The 19,723-nt window shown below is 40.1% G+C and overlaps 1 protein-coding gene across 2 annotated transcripts in view; it reads left to right on the top strand.

The window, feature by feature from the left end:
* Positions 1 to 19,723, top strand: part of ACER3 (alkaline ceramidase 3) — a 181,901-nt gene that overhangs the window by 102,577 nt on the left and 59,601 nt on the right. For both annotated transcript variants that reach the window (XM_007461710.1, XM_007461711.1), the window contains 2 exons: positions 10,627 to 10,679; positions 13,069 to 13,150. In XM_007461710.1, coding sequence (XP_007461772.1) covers positions 10,627 to 10,679; positions 13,069 to 13,150 — 135 coding nt within the window. The remainder of the gene's footprint in view (positions 1 to 10,626; positions 10,680 to 13,068; positions 13,151 to 19,723) is intronic.

Below are 19,723 nucleotides of genomic sequence, written 5' to 3' on the forward strand. Positions count from 1 at the left end.
CCTCCCATCCCAGTTAGGCATCTCTTCCCTTCACTTCACAGAAACTGCTGTTGTCAAGGTCAACAGTGACCTTCATCTTGCCAGATCCAATAGACACATTTTTATATTCTTCTTATTTGACCTCTCAGTAGCATTCCACATGTTGTTTGCTTTTTTCTTTATGAAACATTTGTCTTGGCTTCCCAGCTTTCCTTGTTTATGGAAAAGGAAATTCCCCTAACTTTCTTCCTTACCTCACTGGCTACTCTTTTGTCCTGGGCTACCTTCTCTGTATTCTCTCCAAGATGATCTTATATAATCTCATGGCTTTGAATGTGATCTATATACTGATGATTCAAAACATCTATCTTCAGTTCTGACCTAACCTTTTAGCTCTAGATTTGTATATCCAATTGTATGTTTGACATATCATACAAATCTCAACCTTTAATATGGGCAATATATATTTCTTTTCCCATACCTGTTCCTTCCTGGTGTTCCCCTGTGATGCCATCACCCACTCATTTGCTGAAGCCAAAAACCTAGACTCATCCCTGATTTCTTTCTTTCCCTCATCCCTCACGTTTAATCTGTTCTTTTGGTTTTACTTTTAAAATATACCTGGATCTGCCTACTCTACCTGTTTTTACTACTCCTACCTTAGTGTAAGGTATCACCATCTCATTTCCTGACTACTGCAGTAGTTAGCCATTGCCTCTGCAATCAGCCAAGGTGATCTTTGAAACTTTAAATCAGGTCATGTCATTCTCCTGCTTCAAACTCTCCAAGGGGGACTTCCCTGGTGGTGCAGTGGATAAGAATCCACCTGCCAATGCAGGGTACACAGGTTCAAGCCCTCCCTGGTCCAGGAAGATCCCACATGCCGCAGAGCAACTAAGCCGGTGCGCCACAAACCCTGTGCTCTAGAGCCTGTGAGCCACAACTACTGAGCCTGCGTGCTGAAGCTACTGAAGCCCGCATGCCTAGAGCCCGTGCTCCACAACAAGAGAAGCCACCGCAAGGAGAAGCCCACGCACCACAACAGAGAGTAGCCCCCGCTCGCCATAACTAAAGCCCTCCCACAGCAACGAAGACCCAATGCAGCCAAAAATAAATAAAGTTAAAAAAGAAAAAAAACACTCTCCAAGGCATCCATTTGCATTAAAGTGAGATCCAAATTCTTTACCATGGCCTACATGATCCAATCAGGCTCTAGTTCTGCAGCTTCAGTTTTTACAATTCCTTTGCATTGTTCACTACATTCTAGCCACACTGGCCTTGTTCTTCAGACAAGACCTCATGCCCTTTGTAATTGCTATTTCCTCTGCCTGCAATACTTTTATCGCAAATTTTTGCATGTCTGGTCCCTTCTCACTCTTTAATACTCTTTAATACAAATGACATCTGTTTAATACAAATAACATCTATTCAGACATGCTTTCTCTGACCATTTTATGTAAAGCAATCCCTTCCGTGAATTGCTTTTACTTTATGTTTTTCATAGCACTTATTGCTATTCGAAATTATTTTATTTGCACTTTCCCATACTAGAATGTAAACTTGAGAGCAGGTATCTCACCTCTCTTAAATACTGCTCTATCTTAGCATATAAAATAGTGCTGACATATGCACGATAAAAACATACATGGAAGGGAGGAAGGAAGGACATTTAATTAATCACACGAGTGAATGACTAAAGAGTTCTATTGAAATATTAAATTGTAGTTACCCCTGGTTTGTGGGGCTACAGGCAATTATATTTCTTTCTCTCTGCATTTCTATATTTAGCAAGTTTTCTACAATAAATAAGAAGTACTTTTATGATAAGGAAAATGCATGTTTATGTTTGTTGTAAAGAAAGGAGACTTTAAAAGACTCCAAAGTTTCTTTGGAGGAATAGTAATACTAATAAGCCAATCAGAATACCCTTCATCCTAAAGCAGACTGCCTCCTATTATTGGGGATATTTAACTCAGTTTTGAGTTTTATTTATGTGGCAAGATTATTTTATTTTCCAAAGATGTTCACACCCATATATCCCATCCCACCTGCTTTTCTTACAAGGTGCCACTGACTCCTCAAGAGGTGGAATCTCTTGTTTGTTGCCCTTGAATCTGGGCAGGATTGTGACTATAGTAGACCTGAAGCTATATGACATCCAAGACTGAGTCATAAAAAGCAGTACAGCTTCTGCCTAGTCTTCCTGGGACATTTACCCTCAGAACCCAGCACCATATTGTAAAGAAGCCACTTGGAAGAGTCATGTGTAGGTGTTCTTGCTACACCTCACTGAAATCCCCAGACTTCAGCCAGCATCAACTGCCAAAAATTTGAGTGGGTGAATCTTTAGATGATTCCAGTTCCCAGCCTTTGAGTTATCCCAGCTCACAGTGAGTGAAGCAGAGATGGGCCTTCCCTTCCCAACCCTGCTTTAAACACACATTAATGAGTAAAGTAAATATTGCTATTTTAAGCTGCTGAGTTTTGGGGGGGGTTTTCATACAGTGACAAATAACCAGAAAAATTTACAAAGCTTCTAGTCTGATTCTGTGCATGCAGTATTCTCTGACATTCCCTTAACACGTTTTCTAAGACTTAAATTTTATTATTATTATTTAGTTTTATTTTTATTTTGTTTTGTGGTACGCGGGCCTCTCTCTGTTGTGGCCTCTCCCGTTGCGGAGCACAGGCTCTGGACGCGCAGGCTCCGTGGCCATGGCTCACGGGCCCAGCCACTCCGTGGCATGTGGGATCTTCCCGGACCGGGTCACGAACCCGTGTCCCCTGCATCGGCAGGCATACTCTCAACCACTGAGCCACCAGGGAAGCCCTAAGACTTAAATTTTAAAATCTCAAGGATCATTCTTGCTGTCCACTAGTCCTAAAATGTTTACCCTGGAAGTTAGTGTGTGTCTCTTCCATACATGAGGAAGCAGCTGGATCAATGTGCTGAGACAAGCTGTCAGGCAAGACTAGGTATCTGAGTGAGGTGGGGCGGTGCGGGGGGCAGATAGACTCCCCTGCTGTGCACTGATCAGATCATGACAGGAATATTGCATTCAGGTCTAAGGCCTGACCTGGCTATGTATTCAAATGAGAGACCCCAGAATGGTGAAAGAATTAAAAATCTAGTCATGATACCTGACTAGGGGAAGGAACTGGGAATGTTTAGCTTGAAGAAGAGAAGACATGTTCAGTTACCCCCACGCAGCTGTACACACCAGGCTTTCTCTCCATTCTAGTTTGTCCTTTAAACTCTCAGGCAGAGTGGCAGCTCTTCTAAGAGGCCTTCCATGGCCCCAGGGTGGCATATGTACCCCTTATATGTTCTTCCATATCATGCTCCATGTATCACTATTACTTGCCTTTATCAGTGTTATTTTATGTATATTTATGTGTCTGACTTCTCTATCAGAATGTGAGTTCCCAAGGAGCAGGGACTCTCTCTGCTTGACCTTGGCATATCCTCTACTTATCCCATGGGTCTGGCGTATAACACAACATAAATGTTTTACAAATCAGTATTTAAGTGTTGACACGTCAAAGAGGACCAGGTTTATTCTTTGTGGTCCTAGTGGGGTTAAAGACTAAGAGACATCTTGCTCAACATAGGGGACAGTTTTTCTGAGCCCATAGATAGTAAGGCCTGCCTTAGAAGATCTGGAGTCCTCTGTCCCTGGAGGTACCCAAGCATAGGCTAGACAAACACGCTCATTAGTGCAATAAAATTTTTTTGGTATCTGGGTAATAGTTATGCATAGGTAAAGATTATATAATCCTTCTTTCAAGGAATCTGTGGTCTAGGAATGAAGATAATATGCCAGTGAATACAGTGATTGGAAAGAGAAAGTGATTATTAGGGCGGGGAGGTCAGAAAAGGGGTTTCACACAGAAGACTCGGACACATGTTTGAATTGCATTGTCAAAGATGAATAGGAATTTGCCAGGCCAACTAGAACACACAGAGTTGCGAGTGTATGTTTGGCTTCTCAGAGCCCTGCAGGTAGTACATTATGGTTGTAGCCTTGGAGTGGGAGGATGTGGTGATGATGGTGACAGTTCTACCAGTAATAATAGCTAACATTTGTTACATTATTGAGCAGGCAGGCAATGAACTAAGTGGCAGGAGATGTAGTTTGGGGAACTAACCACAGGCGCATCAAAGCCTCATGGACTTTATCCCCTCTGAACCATTATTTCAACCTGTATTTTGAGCAGAGGTGGGACACACTTTGATTTGCATGTAAACTTAATAGTTGGCAAGATTGTCACCAAGATAACATAGCATTTGGACGGACAAGATGGCCTTTGATCCTGAGATCTTTGACACTATGCTTTATCATTATTATCATACTGCTTTATCAACTTCATGGACAAATTTTACACATGCCTTATTTCATTCCCCCTTTGGTCTACACGATGGTGGTTTTATGTGCTTGCCTAACATGGCAGAAATGACGCTTGACCCATTTCCCAGTGATTGAGGAGGAGGGGGGAATCATCAGTATCGAAGGATTTCTTTAAATACCTTCTCCATTTCTTTAATCTAAACATAACATGATCATGGATATCCCTTGCAGGTTCCCTGTCTTGTCTCCTTTCAGGATAAATTTGACTCAACAATGTTAGGCCATCATTTGTTACGCACAATCACTGAAGCAAAGTAAGAAATGACAGTGTTGCCGTTACCTGCCTTTGGTGGTCAGTGAACCATTTCACCAGCCTGAACTTGGCTTGTTGTAGCTGTAGAGAAATTGGAAGCCTGTTTTTTATTCCTGCCTAAACTGAGCACAGCAGATATTAACAGTTCTGTCTTCAGAATGATTTGGAGCTTGAATGGTATTTTCATCAGATTTATTGTTCCTAGGTGGCTGCTGCGTGGGTTCCAGTTCTTATTCTATCAGTTTACTGGCTATTTGAGCATAGACATGCCACTTAATCTTGCTGAGCCTTAGTTTTCTCATCTGTCTAATGGGTCTAATATGCCTGTAGGAGTATTATGAGGATCAGTTGATTGGCATATGTGAAAGGACATCCTTATTTAATAGGATCTATTAAATAAGTGTTTAATAAATGTTAGTTTCCTTCCTTTTTCTTCAGTCAGTCAGAATGTTTGAAACCACCATTATTGATTCACTGTTAGGGATTCATTCCTGTAAGTAGTGTTAAACTATGTGTGCCCCTGTGGAGGGTAACATTTTAAGCTATTACTAACTCCTTTCTCTTGGTTAATGTGTCACATTCTTGTGGCAGCCAGCCAAGAGCAATACATTTGGGAGTGAGATTGAGGACAGCATTAGAGAAGGAGTAGAGATAACAGGAGTGAGCAGACGGCCTTCACATAAGGGGTAAAAGGTACCAAAGAACAATTTAGAATCATAGAACTTTAATATTAAAAGAGATTTTTGAAATTTTGTCCAAATCTATAAATTTTATAAATGGAAGAACAGCCCAAGAGAGGGAAAGTGATCTGACTAGAAGTTAGGAACAAGATTAGGACCCACATTTTGTTTTGTATTCTTTTGTTGCCTTTACCTGTTTTAGGATTTTATCTTGCGTTGATGGTGGTAGGAACTTTAAGATTTTAGGAGACTTCTCCCAGATTTTCTTTTCATCTATTCACTCATTCTTTTTTGCTTTCACTAACTGATATATACAATTATTGATAATCACGGGGAGGGTAAAATTGAAGGTAATTTCTTAGTTTTTTCTTTCTGTTTTTCTGCTTTTTCCATGTATTCTATACTGAGCATGTAATATGTTTGATGTTAGGAAAAAACGCTAGTAAAAAAAAAAGGATGTATTCATGTATTTCTCACAAGTAAAAATAAATATATTTATCCTAGAAAATAAAACCAAAAAAACTGTTTTGTTCACTATAACTTTATTTATAATACAGAAACGAAAATAGTGTAAATGTTAGGTAATGTAAGCTAAGTCAGACTTTATAATGTTAACAGCAGATGTTCTGGTTATAAATACTACCCTTCTTTCTCCTTTGCTCCCTATCTCAGTAAATGAAACCACCTTACACCCAAAGCCCAAACCAAAAACCCATGATTCATCTCTAATTTCTCCTACTTTTTTCACCTCTACAAACTCTTGATTCAACTTCTGTAATAACTCTTACATATGTCTACCTCTAGCTGTCTCCACTGCCACTGCCTTAATCAATCATTTCCAACCCAGATTCCTGTAACTGGTTCCTAATTGGTGTCCCTGCCTCCCCTATCCTTCTGTCACACTGGAATAGAAATACTCTTCCTGTTTTCATTCTTTTAGCAATGTTTGCTAGGCTTTGTACGAGTGTTGGGGATGAGATGCATAAATACAGTCCGTGCTCTTCAGATGGCATGTCACTTTTTAAACCTCTTTAATACTTTCCAGAGCTCAAGCGCATGAATTTAAACCACAGGCTTTGTGATCTGGCCTCTGCCTACCTCTCCAGACTCATCTTCAAACACATACCCCACCCCACTCTAGAACTCTGTGTTCTTTTACCAGTCATAATTTTGCTAGTTACGGTTTTGAAATAAGACTTTTGTACTTATATTAACCAGATTTTAAAATCCATGCCATTTAACATATGCTTAATTCAGTTTAGTTTCTTTAAACAAATAAACAGAAAAGCAGCCAACATCTGGAGTCCAGACCTTTCTTCTCAGCTACAGATCTGTATTTCTAGTTGTCTGATTGACATTTCCACTTGGCTGTCTCACAGGTACCTCAAACTCAACACGTTGAAAATTGTTCTTGTAATTGTCTCTGTTTTCACAATCTCAGTAAACTATGCTTACCATCAACTGAAGTGTTTAGGCAAGAAACTTGGGAGTCATCCTTGAGAGTTTGTTATGCCTCACCTTTATGTCAAATCAATCACAAATCTCTGTTTATTTTACTTCCTAAATACTTCTCAAGTCTGTTCACCGAGGTCTATTCCCAATTCTGTTACCTTAATCCAAGTAGCAACTTTGCTTAGTCTGACTTCTGTAACCTCCTAGCTAGTCATCCCACATCCGTGTTTTTTCCCTTCAGAGCACTCTCCACACGTACCTGATCTGGCACCAAATATTCACTACTTTATTGGTCATCTCGGGCTGCCATAACAAAATACCATAGAGTAGGTGGCTTAAACAATAGACATTTATTTTTTTCATAGTTTGGTGGCTGGAAGTCCGAGATCAGGGTAACAGCATGGTCAGGTCTGGTGAGAGCTCTCTTCCTGGCTTGCAGGCAGCTACCTTCTCACAAGTTCTCTGATGTTTCTTCTTAGAAGGGCATTAATCCCATCTGAGGGCCCTACCCTCATGACCTCGTCTAATCCTAATTATCTCCCAAAGGACCCATCTACAAATACCATCAGATTTCGGGTTAGACCTTTAACATATGAATTTGTGTCTGACACAAGCACATTCAGTTCATAACAACTATATTACCTTATGTATTCTCTTTTTTTTTACATCTTTATTGGAGTATAATTGCTTTACAATGGTGTGTTAGTTTCTGCTTTATAACAAAGTGAATCAGTTATACATATACATATGTTCCCATATCTCTTCCCTCCTGCGTCTCCCTCCCTCCCACCCTTCCTCTCCCACCCCTCTAGGTGGTCACAAAGCACCGAGCTTATCTCCTTGTGCTATGCACCTGCTTCCCACTAGCTATCTATTTTAAGTTTGGTAGTGTATATATGACCATGCCACTCTCTCACTTTGTCACAGCTTACCCTTCCCCCTCCCCATATCCTCAAGTCGATTCTCTAGTAGGTCTGTGTCTTTATTCCTGTCTTACCCCTTATGTATTCTTGATGTTCTAGCATCTGGGTCCTCGCTGATTAGTGAGAGACTGCCCCTCCCAGGGATAGCCAGTTCTTAGATATAGCAAACAACTCAACCTGGTCTGTGCCTTTCGTATGCAAACTAACCAATCCAGAACCCATTCTCTAAACCACATCTTACACTCCAGGAGGCAGTATTCCTCTGCTCTAATCACCCCAGAGCCAGGTACCAGATAACTGAAGATAGCTCCTATACCCCAGGGCCCCCTGAAGTTATTCAAAGTAGCCAGTTCTAAACCTGCTTACCCTCCCTTGCCTTGCCTTTCTTAAGGAAACCGCAATAAAGGGTCTTGCCCACACTTTTCCTCTTGCTCCTTCTGCCCCCTGACTGACCCTGGTGCTTTCCTATGCTGTCCTGCATTGCATGGCGTGCCCCCTCCTCTTGGGAACTGTGAATAACACACTATCTTTTTTTTTTTTAAGGGGGAAAGTTCCCCCTTAATTTTTACCTCCTATTTTGTTTACTTCCTTGTTTATTCATTTTGGCCATGCCACATGGCTTATGGGATCTTAGTTCCCTGACCAGGGATCGAACCTGGGCCCCCAGCAGTGGAAGCATGGAGTCCTAACCGCCAGGGAATTCCTTTTCAGTGGCAATCATCTCCTGATCTGTTGGCTTCACCATACTTGAATAATAATAAAATTTATATTTTGAAACATACTGCCACACTTCTGTGGACTGAATTGTGTCCCCTCAAAAATCACATGTTGACTGTTTACAGATGACATGATATATTATACATAGAAAATCCTAAAGCAACATCAGAAAACTGTTAGAGCTCATCAGTGAATTTGGTAACGTTGAAGGATACAAAATAAATATACAGAAATCTGTTGCACATCTACACTAACAATGAAGCGTCAAAAAGAGAAATCAAGGAGGCAATCCCATTTACCATCTCATCGAAAAGAATAAAATACCTAGGAGTAAACCTACCTATGGAGGCAAAAGACCTGTACTCCAAAAACTATAAGATGCTGATGAGAGAAACTAACGATGACACAAACAGATGGAAAGATATACCATGTTCTTGGATTGGAAGAAACAATATTGTTAGAAATGACCGTACTACCCAAGGTAATCTATAGATTCAGTGCAATCCCTATCAAATTACCAGTGGCGGGCTTCCCTGGTGGCGCAGTGGTTGGGAGTCCGCCTGCCGATGCAGGGGACGCAGGTTCGTGCCCCGGTCTGGGAGGATCCCACATGCCGCGGAGCGGCTGGGCCCGTGAGCCATGGCCGCAGAGCCTGCGCGTCCGGAGCCTGTGATCCACAACGGGAGGGGCCACAATGGTGAGAGGCCCGCGTACCACAAAAAAAAAAAAGAAAAAGAAAAAAAAGAAAAATTACCAGTGGCATTTTTTACAGAACTGGAACAAAAAATTTTTAAATTTATGTGGAAACACAAAAGACCCATCTAAAGGTGTTTAATGTAAAGTCATTAGGTCCTGGTTCAAAACTTTAAATAAAGGAATCTTCTGTATATCATAAAACTGGTGGTAGATTTACCTGCAGTAAGTCATGATATTATACCAGTTTTTTTGAACATTTAAAGGTGATTCAAATGAATGGTTTTGGAGGCAACATAATATAGAGGAGTCCGTTCAAAATCTGACTCTGTTGCATATTAGCATATGATCTTCAGAGGCTCAAGAGGGAGGGAATATGGGTATATATGTATACATATAGCTGATTCACTTTGTTGTACAGCAGAAATTAACACAACATTGTAAGGCAATTGTACTCCAATAAAGATGTGGAAAAAAAGAGTTACTTAAACCTTGTAAGCCTCAGTGTTCTCATCTTGGAATGTAGATAATAGTTCCTACCTTAGAATTGTGAAAAATAAACGAAATAATAAATGTGACACATTTAATCATAAGACCTTGCACAAATGCTGTCATTTTCACTATTCCAATAATTTACTAGAATATATCACTTTGCATAAATTCTCTTCCTTCTTCCTAGAATGCCTTTCTCAGCCACCATTTCATTTCCTGCCACCACGTTTTCTGGCTTCTTTGTGCCCCCTTTTTTGGAATCTTTACTGTGTATTTAATCACATGTTTTTCATTCCCTCTACCTCACTAGACTGTGAATTCCCTGAGGGCAGTGATTATGTATTGTTTTTATTGTATCCTCAGCCCCTAACATGTTGCCTGGCACATAGTAGATATATTATTAAAGAATTCATCAAATGCATATCTAGTGAATAAATTCTATAGGATTGGTTTAAATATTAGAAATACCCTATCACAACACTTAGCTGGACACTTAGTGTCCAGCTTGTAGTTTAATAGGTAATAGCTATAGCTGTTATTATTGCTAATAATACTATTATTTTTCAGAGACATACTTAGACATCACTTAGATTAACTGACTTCCCCAACAATTACTATCTCTTTTTATGTATATGACTGAACATTTTATTTATCTTAGGTGCTATAGGATGGGGGGAAAACGCAAAAGAATGCTGATAGGACCTATCACCTGTAGATGGTGGACATCATTCTTTCCTGGAGGCATGTTATCATGGTTTATGATACTGAATGATCCAAGCTGACCAGTGAGTCAGGCATCCCACTTAGGTGTGTAGATTAGGACAGATGGGTGGGTAAGCTTCTTTGTTCAAAAACAATAAACTAAATATACACACTGAGAATAAATTAGATGATGATAAATATATGAGAATTAGTAAAAGATATCAGATAATAAGAGGTGACCATCTTAATCATTCTGATGTTTTATTTTGGATTCACATAATTGCAGCTCTACAATATTCATGTCCTGTTACCTTTGTTTCTTACAGCTATTGGATGAACTCCCAATGATTTACAGCTGTTGTATATTTGTATACTGCATGTAAGTATTTATGTTTAAAACTCATATGCTTGATATATTTTTAAATTCATGTTTGCTTCATAGGGAATTATGTAATATAACTAATCCAGTGGTGTTACTGGGAGATTGTAACAGTGTAGAAGATTGTAACTTTTGTGATTTCAATGTAGAGTATAATCTCTGGGAAGTTATAATAATATTGTTTATGAACTTGTTTGATCTCAAAACCTTATAGCCAATTTAGATAGAATCTTACTTAAATTAAGTAAGATTAACTTACACAATTTGCCTTTCCTTGAGTTATGAATATATAAAAATTTAGGTGAAGATTTTATTTATTATGCCATAATAACATTTCTCTACTTTGTACCTGTAATTGTGCTGGGCAGCACATGAAATCATCTCTAAATTCTCACAGTTGTGCAAGATAAATAGGTATTGTCCCCATTTTATCTAAGAATATAAGCAGAGCTTATGCTTAGGTGACTTGCTTAAGGTCATGCGGTTAGTAAGTGTCACAGTTGGAAATTGAACTACAAGTTTAAGAAACTTAACTTTTAAAATATACCTTCTGTTTTCTAGTGTTAATTCTTGAGACTTCTCTAAACCTCGTATGTGATGGTTATCTGATTCTTTTCAACAGGATCATCATTGCTAGCTCAAGAATATCTTCTAAAGATAGATAAAAATAAAAATAGTTTGAAAAAATATATTATTTAAAAGAGCTCATCGGAAACTTCTTCTGTAAAGGGCCAGACAGTAATTATTTTAGGCTCTCTGGGCCTATGGTCTCTGTTGCAAGTCTTCAACTCTGCTGTTGTAGTGTGAAAGCAGCCATAGATAATATGTAAGCCAATGGGTGTGACTGTCTTCCAGTAAATTTTATTTACAAAAACAGGCTTAGGTTGAGAAATTGGTTCTTGCACTGTAGTTTACCACCCCGATCTAGAAAAATATTTTCAGGTGACTCTTCTTAATAAGTCATCAGCCCATCACAGTCTGCATCTGTGACAAGCAGATTTGGGCAGTTAGAAAACAAGATCAAAAACAAGGAAATCCCATGCACCATTTTCTGAAAGCTGTCCTCAAGACTGAGGCTAAGGTCTTTACTCTCCTTGACATTGTTTACTAATCTATCTTTTCTGTCAAAACTATATTTATTAAAAGAAAAATAAAGTAACCGCAAGCATTGATATGCTAATGTCCTGATGTACCTGTACCTGCATGAGACAAAGCTGAGAGCAGATACTTAAAAAGTACCCAGACAAGTACTACAAGAAAGGGAGAGCAGAAAGCAGAAGATGACTGCTTTCTTACCTCAGTTAATGTTTTGTTCCAAAAACATCCCTCTCAAATAGTCTGGTTATGTGTCTCATTAAATGAAGCACAACATGCACACACACACAAAGTCATCAAGTCACAGAATTTAAAGGTAAAAGAGGTCTAGTGCTAGTAAGACTTCTCTGAATCCTTTATGTGATGGTTATCTGATTCTTTTCAATATATGATTGCCATTACTTTCCAGCCACCTTTCTTTACAGATAGGGAAATAGGAGTTGGGTCCAATTCCTGTTAATTAGTAAACTGAGAGAACTCTCCTGCTGCTTATACAAAACATAGGTTCAAAGGTTGGATACTTAGCTGATAGCCAAATGTATGTTCATATTTACTTATTCACTGAATGTTTCCTGTGTCAGACTTTCCTAGTGACTTAGGTATATGAAAAAAAGATTTTATCCCTGCACACAGAAAATTCACAGTCTAGTTGGGGAGACAGATAAGCAAAGAGACAATTGTAATAGAGTGACATTTTCTGTGACAGTGTGCATTAGTCAGGGATCATTAGTTCCAAGATGTGGAAACCTACCCAAGCCAGTTGATTTAGGAGAGATTTATTTACTGTAAGGACATGAGGGAATTATATGGCATAGCAGGAAGTCCAGCTCACCAGAACTGGAAGGGCAACTTCTCTCTCCCTCCCTCTTTTATCTATTCCTTCCTCTCCACATGGCTTCAAGTCTTTGTATCTGCTTCCTTTTTCTCTTCCTGCAGATCACTTCTCTGCTCACTCATCTACTTCAAGTTAGTTGCCCAAATATAAGCATCAGACCTTGAGTCCACACAGCTTTATATGTTGATTCTCTACACTTGATTAAGTCTCTGGCTCCCAAACTCCAAATTTTCAGAAGAGAGCCTCTCACTGGCCCAGTTTAAGTCAGGTATCTACTCCTGGTCCCCATAGCCTCTTGGAGGCTGTAGGCAGTGTGGGTTCTCTAAGATGAGTGTGTGGTTGAGAGGAAATGATGGGCATCACTAGACCCAGGGGCAAGTATACAAGTGGTAAAACAGTGTTCTATTTGTTTTCCTAGTTATATATTCTAAAACAAGTTTCTTTCTCTCTCTTTTTAAGGTTTGAATGTTTCAAGACAAAGAACTCTGTAAACTACCATCTGCTTTTTACTTTAGTTCTGTTCAGTTTAATAGTAACCACAGTAAGTCATATTTCTAACAGATTAAGCAAGTAAACTAGCCATTTATGGAGTTTGGTACATTTTGCTTCTAATATTTGCTTCATGTTGTTCAAACTGAAATATTTCTACACAAAACTTACTTATAGATATTGCCCCTTTGTTTCCTGTTTAGGTGTTATTTCTCAACAAAGAGTTGAAACAACTTTTTTAAAAATCTGGTTTTTTGTTTTTGTTTTTTTTACAGAAGGGGAAAAAGTCAAAAGGCAAATATTTACTAGCAATGGAAAACAATTAACTTTTCTTCATGGATTCACATATTACCTCCTATTTGTTAAAAAAAGAAATTGGCTCTGCTCCGTAGGGCCTAGTGTGACTTTTTTAATGATTAGCCTTTTCCAAATAGGTTGAGATAGCCAATCACTTCTGATCCTACCCTAGCGCTTTTTTCCTCAAGTGAATTACATTTTGTATTAAGAGATATTAATTTCAACAAGCTTTTATCACAAATCTACCATATCAGGCAGTAGAAAATACAAAGATGACTAAGAAGCAGTCACTATGCTTGAGGACCACATTCTAGTGGGGAACTTAAACATGTAAACAAAGAATTGGATCGAAAGATGATAATTGCAGTCATACAGGTAAAAACCAGTTATATGATGATGAGATAAATGAGGATTAATTAATTGCTTGAGTGGGTCAAAGAAAGCTGCAGAGAGGTGTACTTGAGCTGGGTTTTAATTGATTAGGAGTTCACCAGGCCCCTGGGTGAGAGTGTTATGAAGCACTTCTAAATAGACCATTATGTTGTCCACAGGCCTAGAATCTTGGAACACATAGTGAACTATCGTTTTTAAGTGCTTAGTATGTGCCAGATACTCTACTGAGTACTTTACATTTATTTTCTCATTAAATCATCACTGCCAGTGGAATTGAGAGAGATTTAATATGACTGGATCAAAGTTAAGTGGTGAGGAGTGAACAAGTGTAGTGAATCAGACAAATATCAGATTATGGAGACACTTATATACAATGTTTAAATTTGGATTTTTATCCTCAAGGTAACATGGAGCCATTAATTGGTTTAAAGTAGAGGAAAAACATCAATAGATACATGTTTTAGAAAGACATGATTATGGATGATGGATTAGAGGAGTATGAGCCTAGACCTAGGGATTTTTGCATTTGCTTAGGCAAGATATGAGACTCAGACTGAAGTAAAATAACTGTCATAAGTAATCCACGGTAATTGTGACCCACTAAGTAGAAAGGGATAGAAATGGCGTAAAAAGAAGGAATTGTCTACAGTGATTCCTCAGTTTATGGCCTGGTCCTCAGAGTATGTAGCAAGTCCTTAACCAAGACAGGCAACTTGGAACATGAGCAGATTTTTCAGGAAAGATAATGAGTAGGTTTGTGTCACGGGGTAGGGGTAGATAAGTTCACTTTGGAATGTGCTGAGATTGTGGTGCCTGACATTAATGATATCTGAGGCTTAACAAGTAGGTTGGGCTAAAGATGTGGATTTGGTAGTTGTCAGGTTATAGGTAGAGCTAGAAATGTGGGAATAGATGAACTGGCACAGAGATAGCATAGACCATTATGATGACCAAAGTTACAACCCTTGCGGGGGACCTTCAAGATGGCGGAGGAGTAAGATGTGGAGATCACATTCCTCCCCACAAATACATCAAAAATACATCGACAGGGCTTCCCTGGTGGCGCAGTGGTTGAGAGTCCGCCTGCCGATGCAGGGGACATGGGTTTGTGCCCCGGTCCGGGAAGATCCCACATGCCGTGGAGTGGCTGGGCCCGTGAGCCATAGCTGCTGAGCCTGCGTGTCTGGAGCCTGTGCTCCACAATGGGAGAGGCCACAACAGTGAGAGGCCCATGTACCGCAAAAAAAAAACAAAAAACAAACAAACATCGACATGTGGAACAACTCCTACAGAACACCTACGCAAAAAAAAAAACAAAAAACAAACAAACATCGACATGTGGAACAACTCCTACAGAACACCTACTGAACGCTGGCAGGAGACCTCAGACTTCCCAAAAGCCAAGAAAATTCCCACGTACCTGGGAAAAGCAAAAGGAAAAACAGAGACAAAGGAATAGGGACAGGACCTGCACCTCTGGGAGGAAGCTGTGAAGGAGGAAAAGTTTCCACTCACTAGGAAGCCCCTTCACTGGCAGAGATGGGGGTGGGCAGGGGAGAAGCTTCGGTGCCATGGAAAAGAGCACAGCAACAGGGGTGCAGAGGGCAAAGTGGAGAGATTCCCACACAGAGAACTGGTGCCAACCAGCACTCACTCAGAGCTCGTCTGCTCACCCGCCAGGGCAGGTGGGGACTGGGAGCTGAGGCTCCAGCTTTGGAGGTCAGACCCCAGGGAGAGGACTGGGGTTGGCTGCGTGAACACAGCCTGTTGGGGGCTAGTGCGCCACAGCTAGAAGGGAGGGAGTCTGGGAAAAAGTCTGGACCTGCCTAAGAGGCAAGAGACCATTGTTTCTGGCTGCCCCAAGAGAGGGGATTCCTTCCCTGTCTGCACACAGAAGGCAGAGCGCTGACTAAACGAGGTCCAGAGATGGTGCGAGCTGCAGCTATTAGCTCGGGCACCAGAGACAGGCATGAAACGCACAGGTCAGTATCCACATGCGCCGTCCCCCCACCAGGAGCCACTGCCAGGGTCCCGACACACAGCGTGTCTCAGGCTGTTGCAATGTCATGCTGGCCTCTGCTGCTGCAGGCTCACCCCACATTCCAATGATAACTACCATAACCCTCCCTCCCCGTGGCATGAGTGAGCAAGAGCCCCCTAATCAGCTGCTGCTTTAACCCTCTCATGTCTGGGTGGGAACAGATGCCTGAGGGTGACCCATATGCAGAGGCAGGGCCAAAACCAAAGCTGAACCCCAGGAGCTGTGCGAACAAAGAATAGAAAGGGAAATCTCTCCCAGCAGCCTCAGGAGCAGTGGATTAAATCCCCACAATCAACTTGATGTACTGCATCTGTGGAATACCTGACTAGACAATGAATTGTCCCAAAATTGAAGCGATGGCCTTAGGGAGCAACTGTAGACTTAGGGTTTGCTGTCTGCAACTGACTTGTTTCTGATCTTTATGTTTATCTTAGTATAGTTTTTAGCACTTGTTATCATTGGTAGATTTGTTTATTGGTTTCATTGCTCTCTTCTTTTTTTATTTTTTTATTTTAATAATTCTTTTTTATTTAAATAATCTTTTTTTTTTTTTTAATTTTTTTGTTCTTTTTTTCTCCCTTTTCTTCTGAGCTGTGTTGCTGATAGGGTCTTGGTTCTCCGGCCTGGTGTCAGGCCTGAGCCTCTGAGGTGGGAAAGCCGAGTTCAGGACATTGGACCTCCCAGCCCCACGTAGTATCAATCAGCGAGAACTCTCCCAGAGATCTCCGTCTCAACGCTAAGACCTGGTTTCACCCAACGGCCGGCAAGCTCCAGTGCTGGACGCCCAATGCCAAACAACTAGCAAGACAGGCACACAACCCCACCCATTAGCAGAGAGGCTGCCTAAAATCATTACTAAGTTCACAGACACCCCAAAACACACCACTGGACATGGTCCTGCCCACCAGAAAGACAAGATCCAGCCTCATCCACCAGAACACAGGCATCAGTCTGCTCCACCAGGAAGTCTACACAAGCCACTGAACCAACCTCACCCACTGAGGGCAGACATCAAAAACAACGGGAACTACAAACCTGCAGGCTGCGAAAAGGAGACCCCAAACACAGTACATTAAGCAAAATGAGAAGACAGAAAAATATGCAGCAGAGGAAGGAGCAAGGTGAAAACCCACCAAACCAAACAAATGAAATAGTCAGGCTACATGAAAAAGAATTCAAAGTAATGATAGTAAAGATTATCCAAAATCTTGGAAGTAGAATGGAGAAAATACAAGATATGTTTAACAATGACCTAGAAGAACTAAAGAGCAAACAAACGATGAACAACACAATAAAGGAAATTAAAAATTCTCTAGAAGGAATCAATAGCAGAATAACTGAGGCAGAAGAAAGGTAAGTGACCTGGAAGATAAAATAATGGAAATAACTACCACAAAGCAGAATAAAGGAAAAAGAATGAAAAGAGGAGAGTCTCAGAGACCTCTGGGACAACATTAAACACTCCAACAATCGAATTATAGGGGTCCCAGAAGAAGAAGAGAAAAAGAAAGGGACTGAGAAAATATTTGAAGAGATTATAGTTGGAAACTTCCCTAATATGGGAAAGGAAATAGTCAAGTCCAGGAAGCACAGAGAGTCCCATACAGGATAAATCCAAGGAGAAACATGCCAAGACACATATTAATCAAACTATCAAAAATTAAACACAAAGAAAAAATATTAAAAGCAGCAAGGGAAAAGCAACAAATAACATACAAGGGAATCTCCATAAGGTTAACAGCTGATCTTTCAGCAGAAACTCTGCAAGCCAGAAGAGAGTGGCAGGACATATTTAAAGTGATGAAAGGGAAAAACCTACAACCAGTATTACTCTACCCAGCAAGGATCTCATTCAGATTTGACAGAGCAATTAAAACCTTACAAAGAAGCAAAAGCTAAGAGAATTCAGCACCACCAAACCAGCTTTACAACAAATGCTAAAGGAACTTCTCTAGGCAGGAAACACAAGAGAAGGAAAAGACCTACAATAACAAACCCAAAACAATTAAGAAAATGGTAATAGGAACATACATATTAATAACTACCTTAAATGCAAATGGATTAAATGCTCCAACCAAAGGACATAGACTGGCTGAATGGATACAAAAACAAAACCTGTATATATGCTGTCTACAAGAGACCCACTTCAGACCTAGGGACACATACAGACTGAAAGTGAGGGGATGGAAAAAGATATTCCATGCAAATGTAAATCAAAAGAAAGCTGGAGTAGCAATTCTTGTATCAGGCAAAATAGACTTTAAAACAAAGACTGTTACAAGAGGCAAAGAAGGATACTGCATAACAATCAAGGGATCAGTCCAAGAAGATATAAGAATTGTAAATATTTATGCACCCAACATAGGAGCACCTCAATACATAAGGCAAGTGCTAACAGCCATAAAAGGGGAAATTGACAGTCACACAAAGTAGGGGACTTTAACACCCCACTTTCACCAATGGACAGATCATCCAGAAGATTAATAAGGAAACATAAGCTTTAAATGATACATTAAACAAGATGGACTTAATTGATATTTATAGGACATTCCATCCAAAAACAACAGAATACACTTTCTTCTCAAGTGCTCATGGAACATTTTCCAGGATAGATCATATCTCGGGTCACAAATCAAGCCTTGGTAATTTTAAGGAAATTGAAATCGTATCAAGTATCTTTTCCGACCACAATGCTATGAGACTAGATAACAATTACAGGAAAACTGTAAAAAATACAAACACATGGAGGCTAAACAATACACTATTTAATAACCAAGAGATCACTGAAGAAATCAAAGAGGAAAACAAAAAATACCTAGAAACAAATGACAAAACGTGATGACCCAAAACCTATGGGATGCAGCAAAAGTAGTTCTGAGAGGGAACTTTATAGCAATACAATTCCACCTCAAGAAACAAGAGAAGTGTCGAATAAACAACCTACCCTTATACCTAAAGCAATGAGAGGAACAAGAACAAAATAACTCCAGGGCTTCCCTGGTGGCGCAGTGGTTGAGAGCCCGCCTGCTGATGCAGGGGACACGGGTTCGTGCCCCGGTCTGGGAAGATCCCATACACCGTGGAGCGGCTGGGCCAGCGAGCCATGGCCACTGAGCCTGTGCGTCCGGAGCCTGCACTCCGCAACGGGAGAGGCCACAGCAGAGAGAGGCCCGTGTACCACAAAAAATAAAAAAATAAAAAAAAAAAAACAACTGCAAAGTTAGCAGAAGGAAAGAAATCATAAAGATCAGATCAGAAATAAATGAAAAAGAATGAAGAACACAATAGCAAAGATCAATAAAACTATAAAAGCTGGTTCTTTGAGAAGATAAACAAAGTTGATAAACCATTAGCCAGACTCATCAAGAGAAAAATGGAGAAGACTCAAATCAACAGAACTAGAAGAAAAAGGAGAAGTAACAACTGACACTGCAGAAGTACAAAGGATCATGAGAGACTACTACAAGCGACTATATGCCAATAAAATGGACAACCTGGAAGAAACGGACAAATTCTTAGAAAAGCACAACCTTCTGAGACTGAACCAGGATGAAATAGAAAATATCAACAGATCAATCACAAGCAGTGAAATTGAGACTGTGATTAAAAATCTTCCAACAAACAAAAGCCTAGGACAGATGGCTTCACAGAAAAGTTCTATCAAACATGTAGAGAAGAGCTAACACCTATCCTTCTCAAACTCTTCCAAAGTATAGCAGAGGGAGGAACACTCCCCAACTCATTCTACAAGGCCACCATAACCCTGATACCAAAACAAGACAAAGATGTCACAAAAAAAGAAAACTACAGACCAATATCACTGATGAACATAGATGCAAAAATCCTCAACAAAATACTAGCAAACAGAATCCAACAGCACATTAAAAGGATCAT

This window comes from Lipotes vexillifer, unplaced genomic scaffold (assembly GCF_000442215.2).
Source record: "Lipotes vexillifer unplaced genomic scaffold, Lipotes_vexillifer_v1.1 scaffold223, whole genome shotgun sequence".
NCBI classification, from domain to species: domain Eukaryota; kingdom Metazoa; phylum Chordata; class Mammalia; order Artiodactyla; family Lipotidae; genus Lipotes; species Lipotes vexillifer.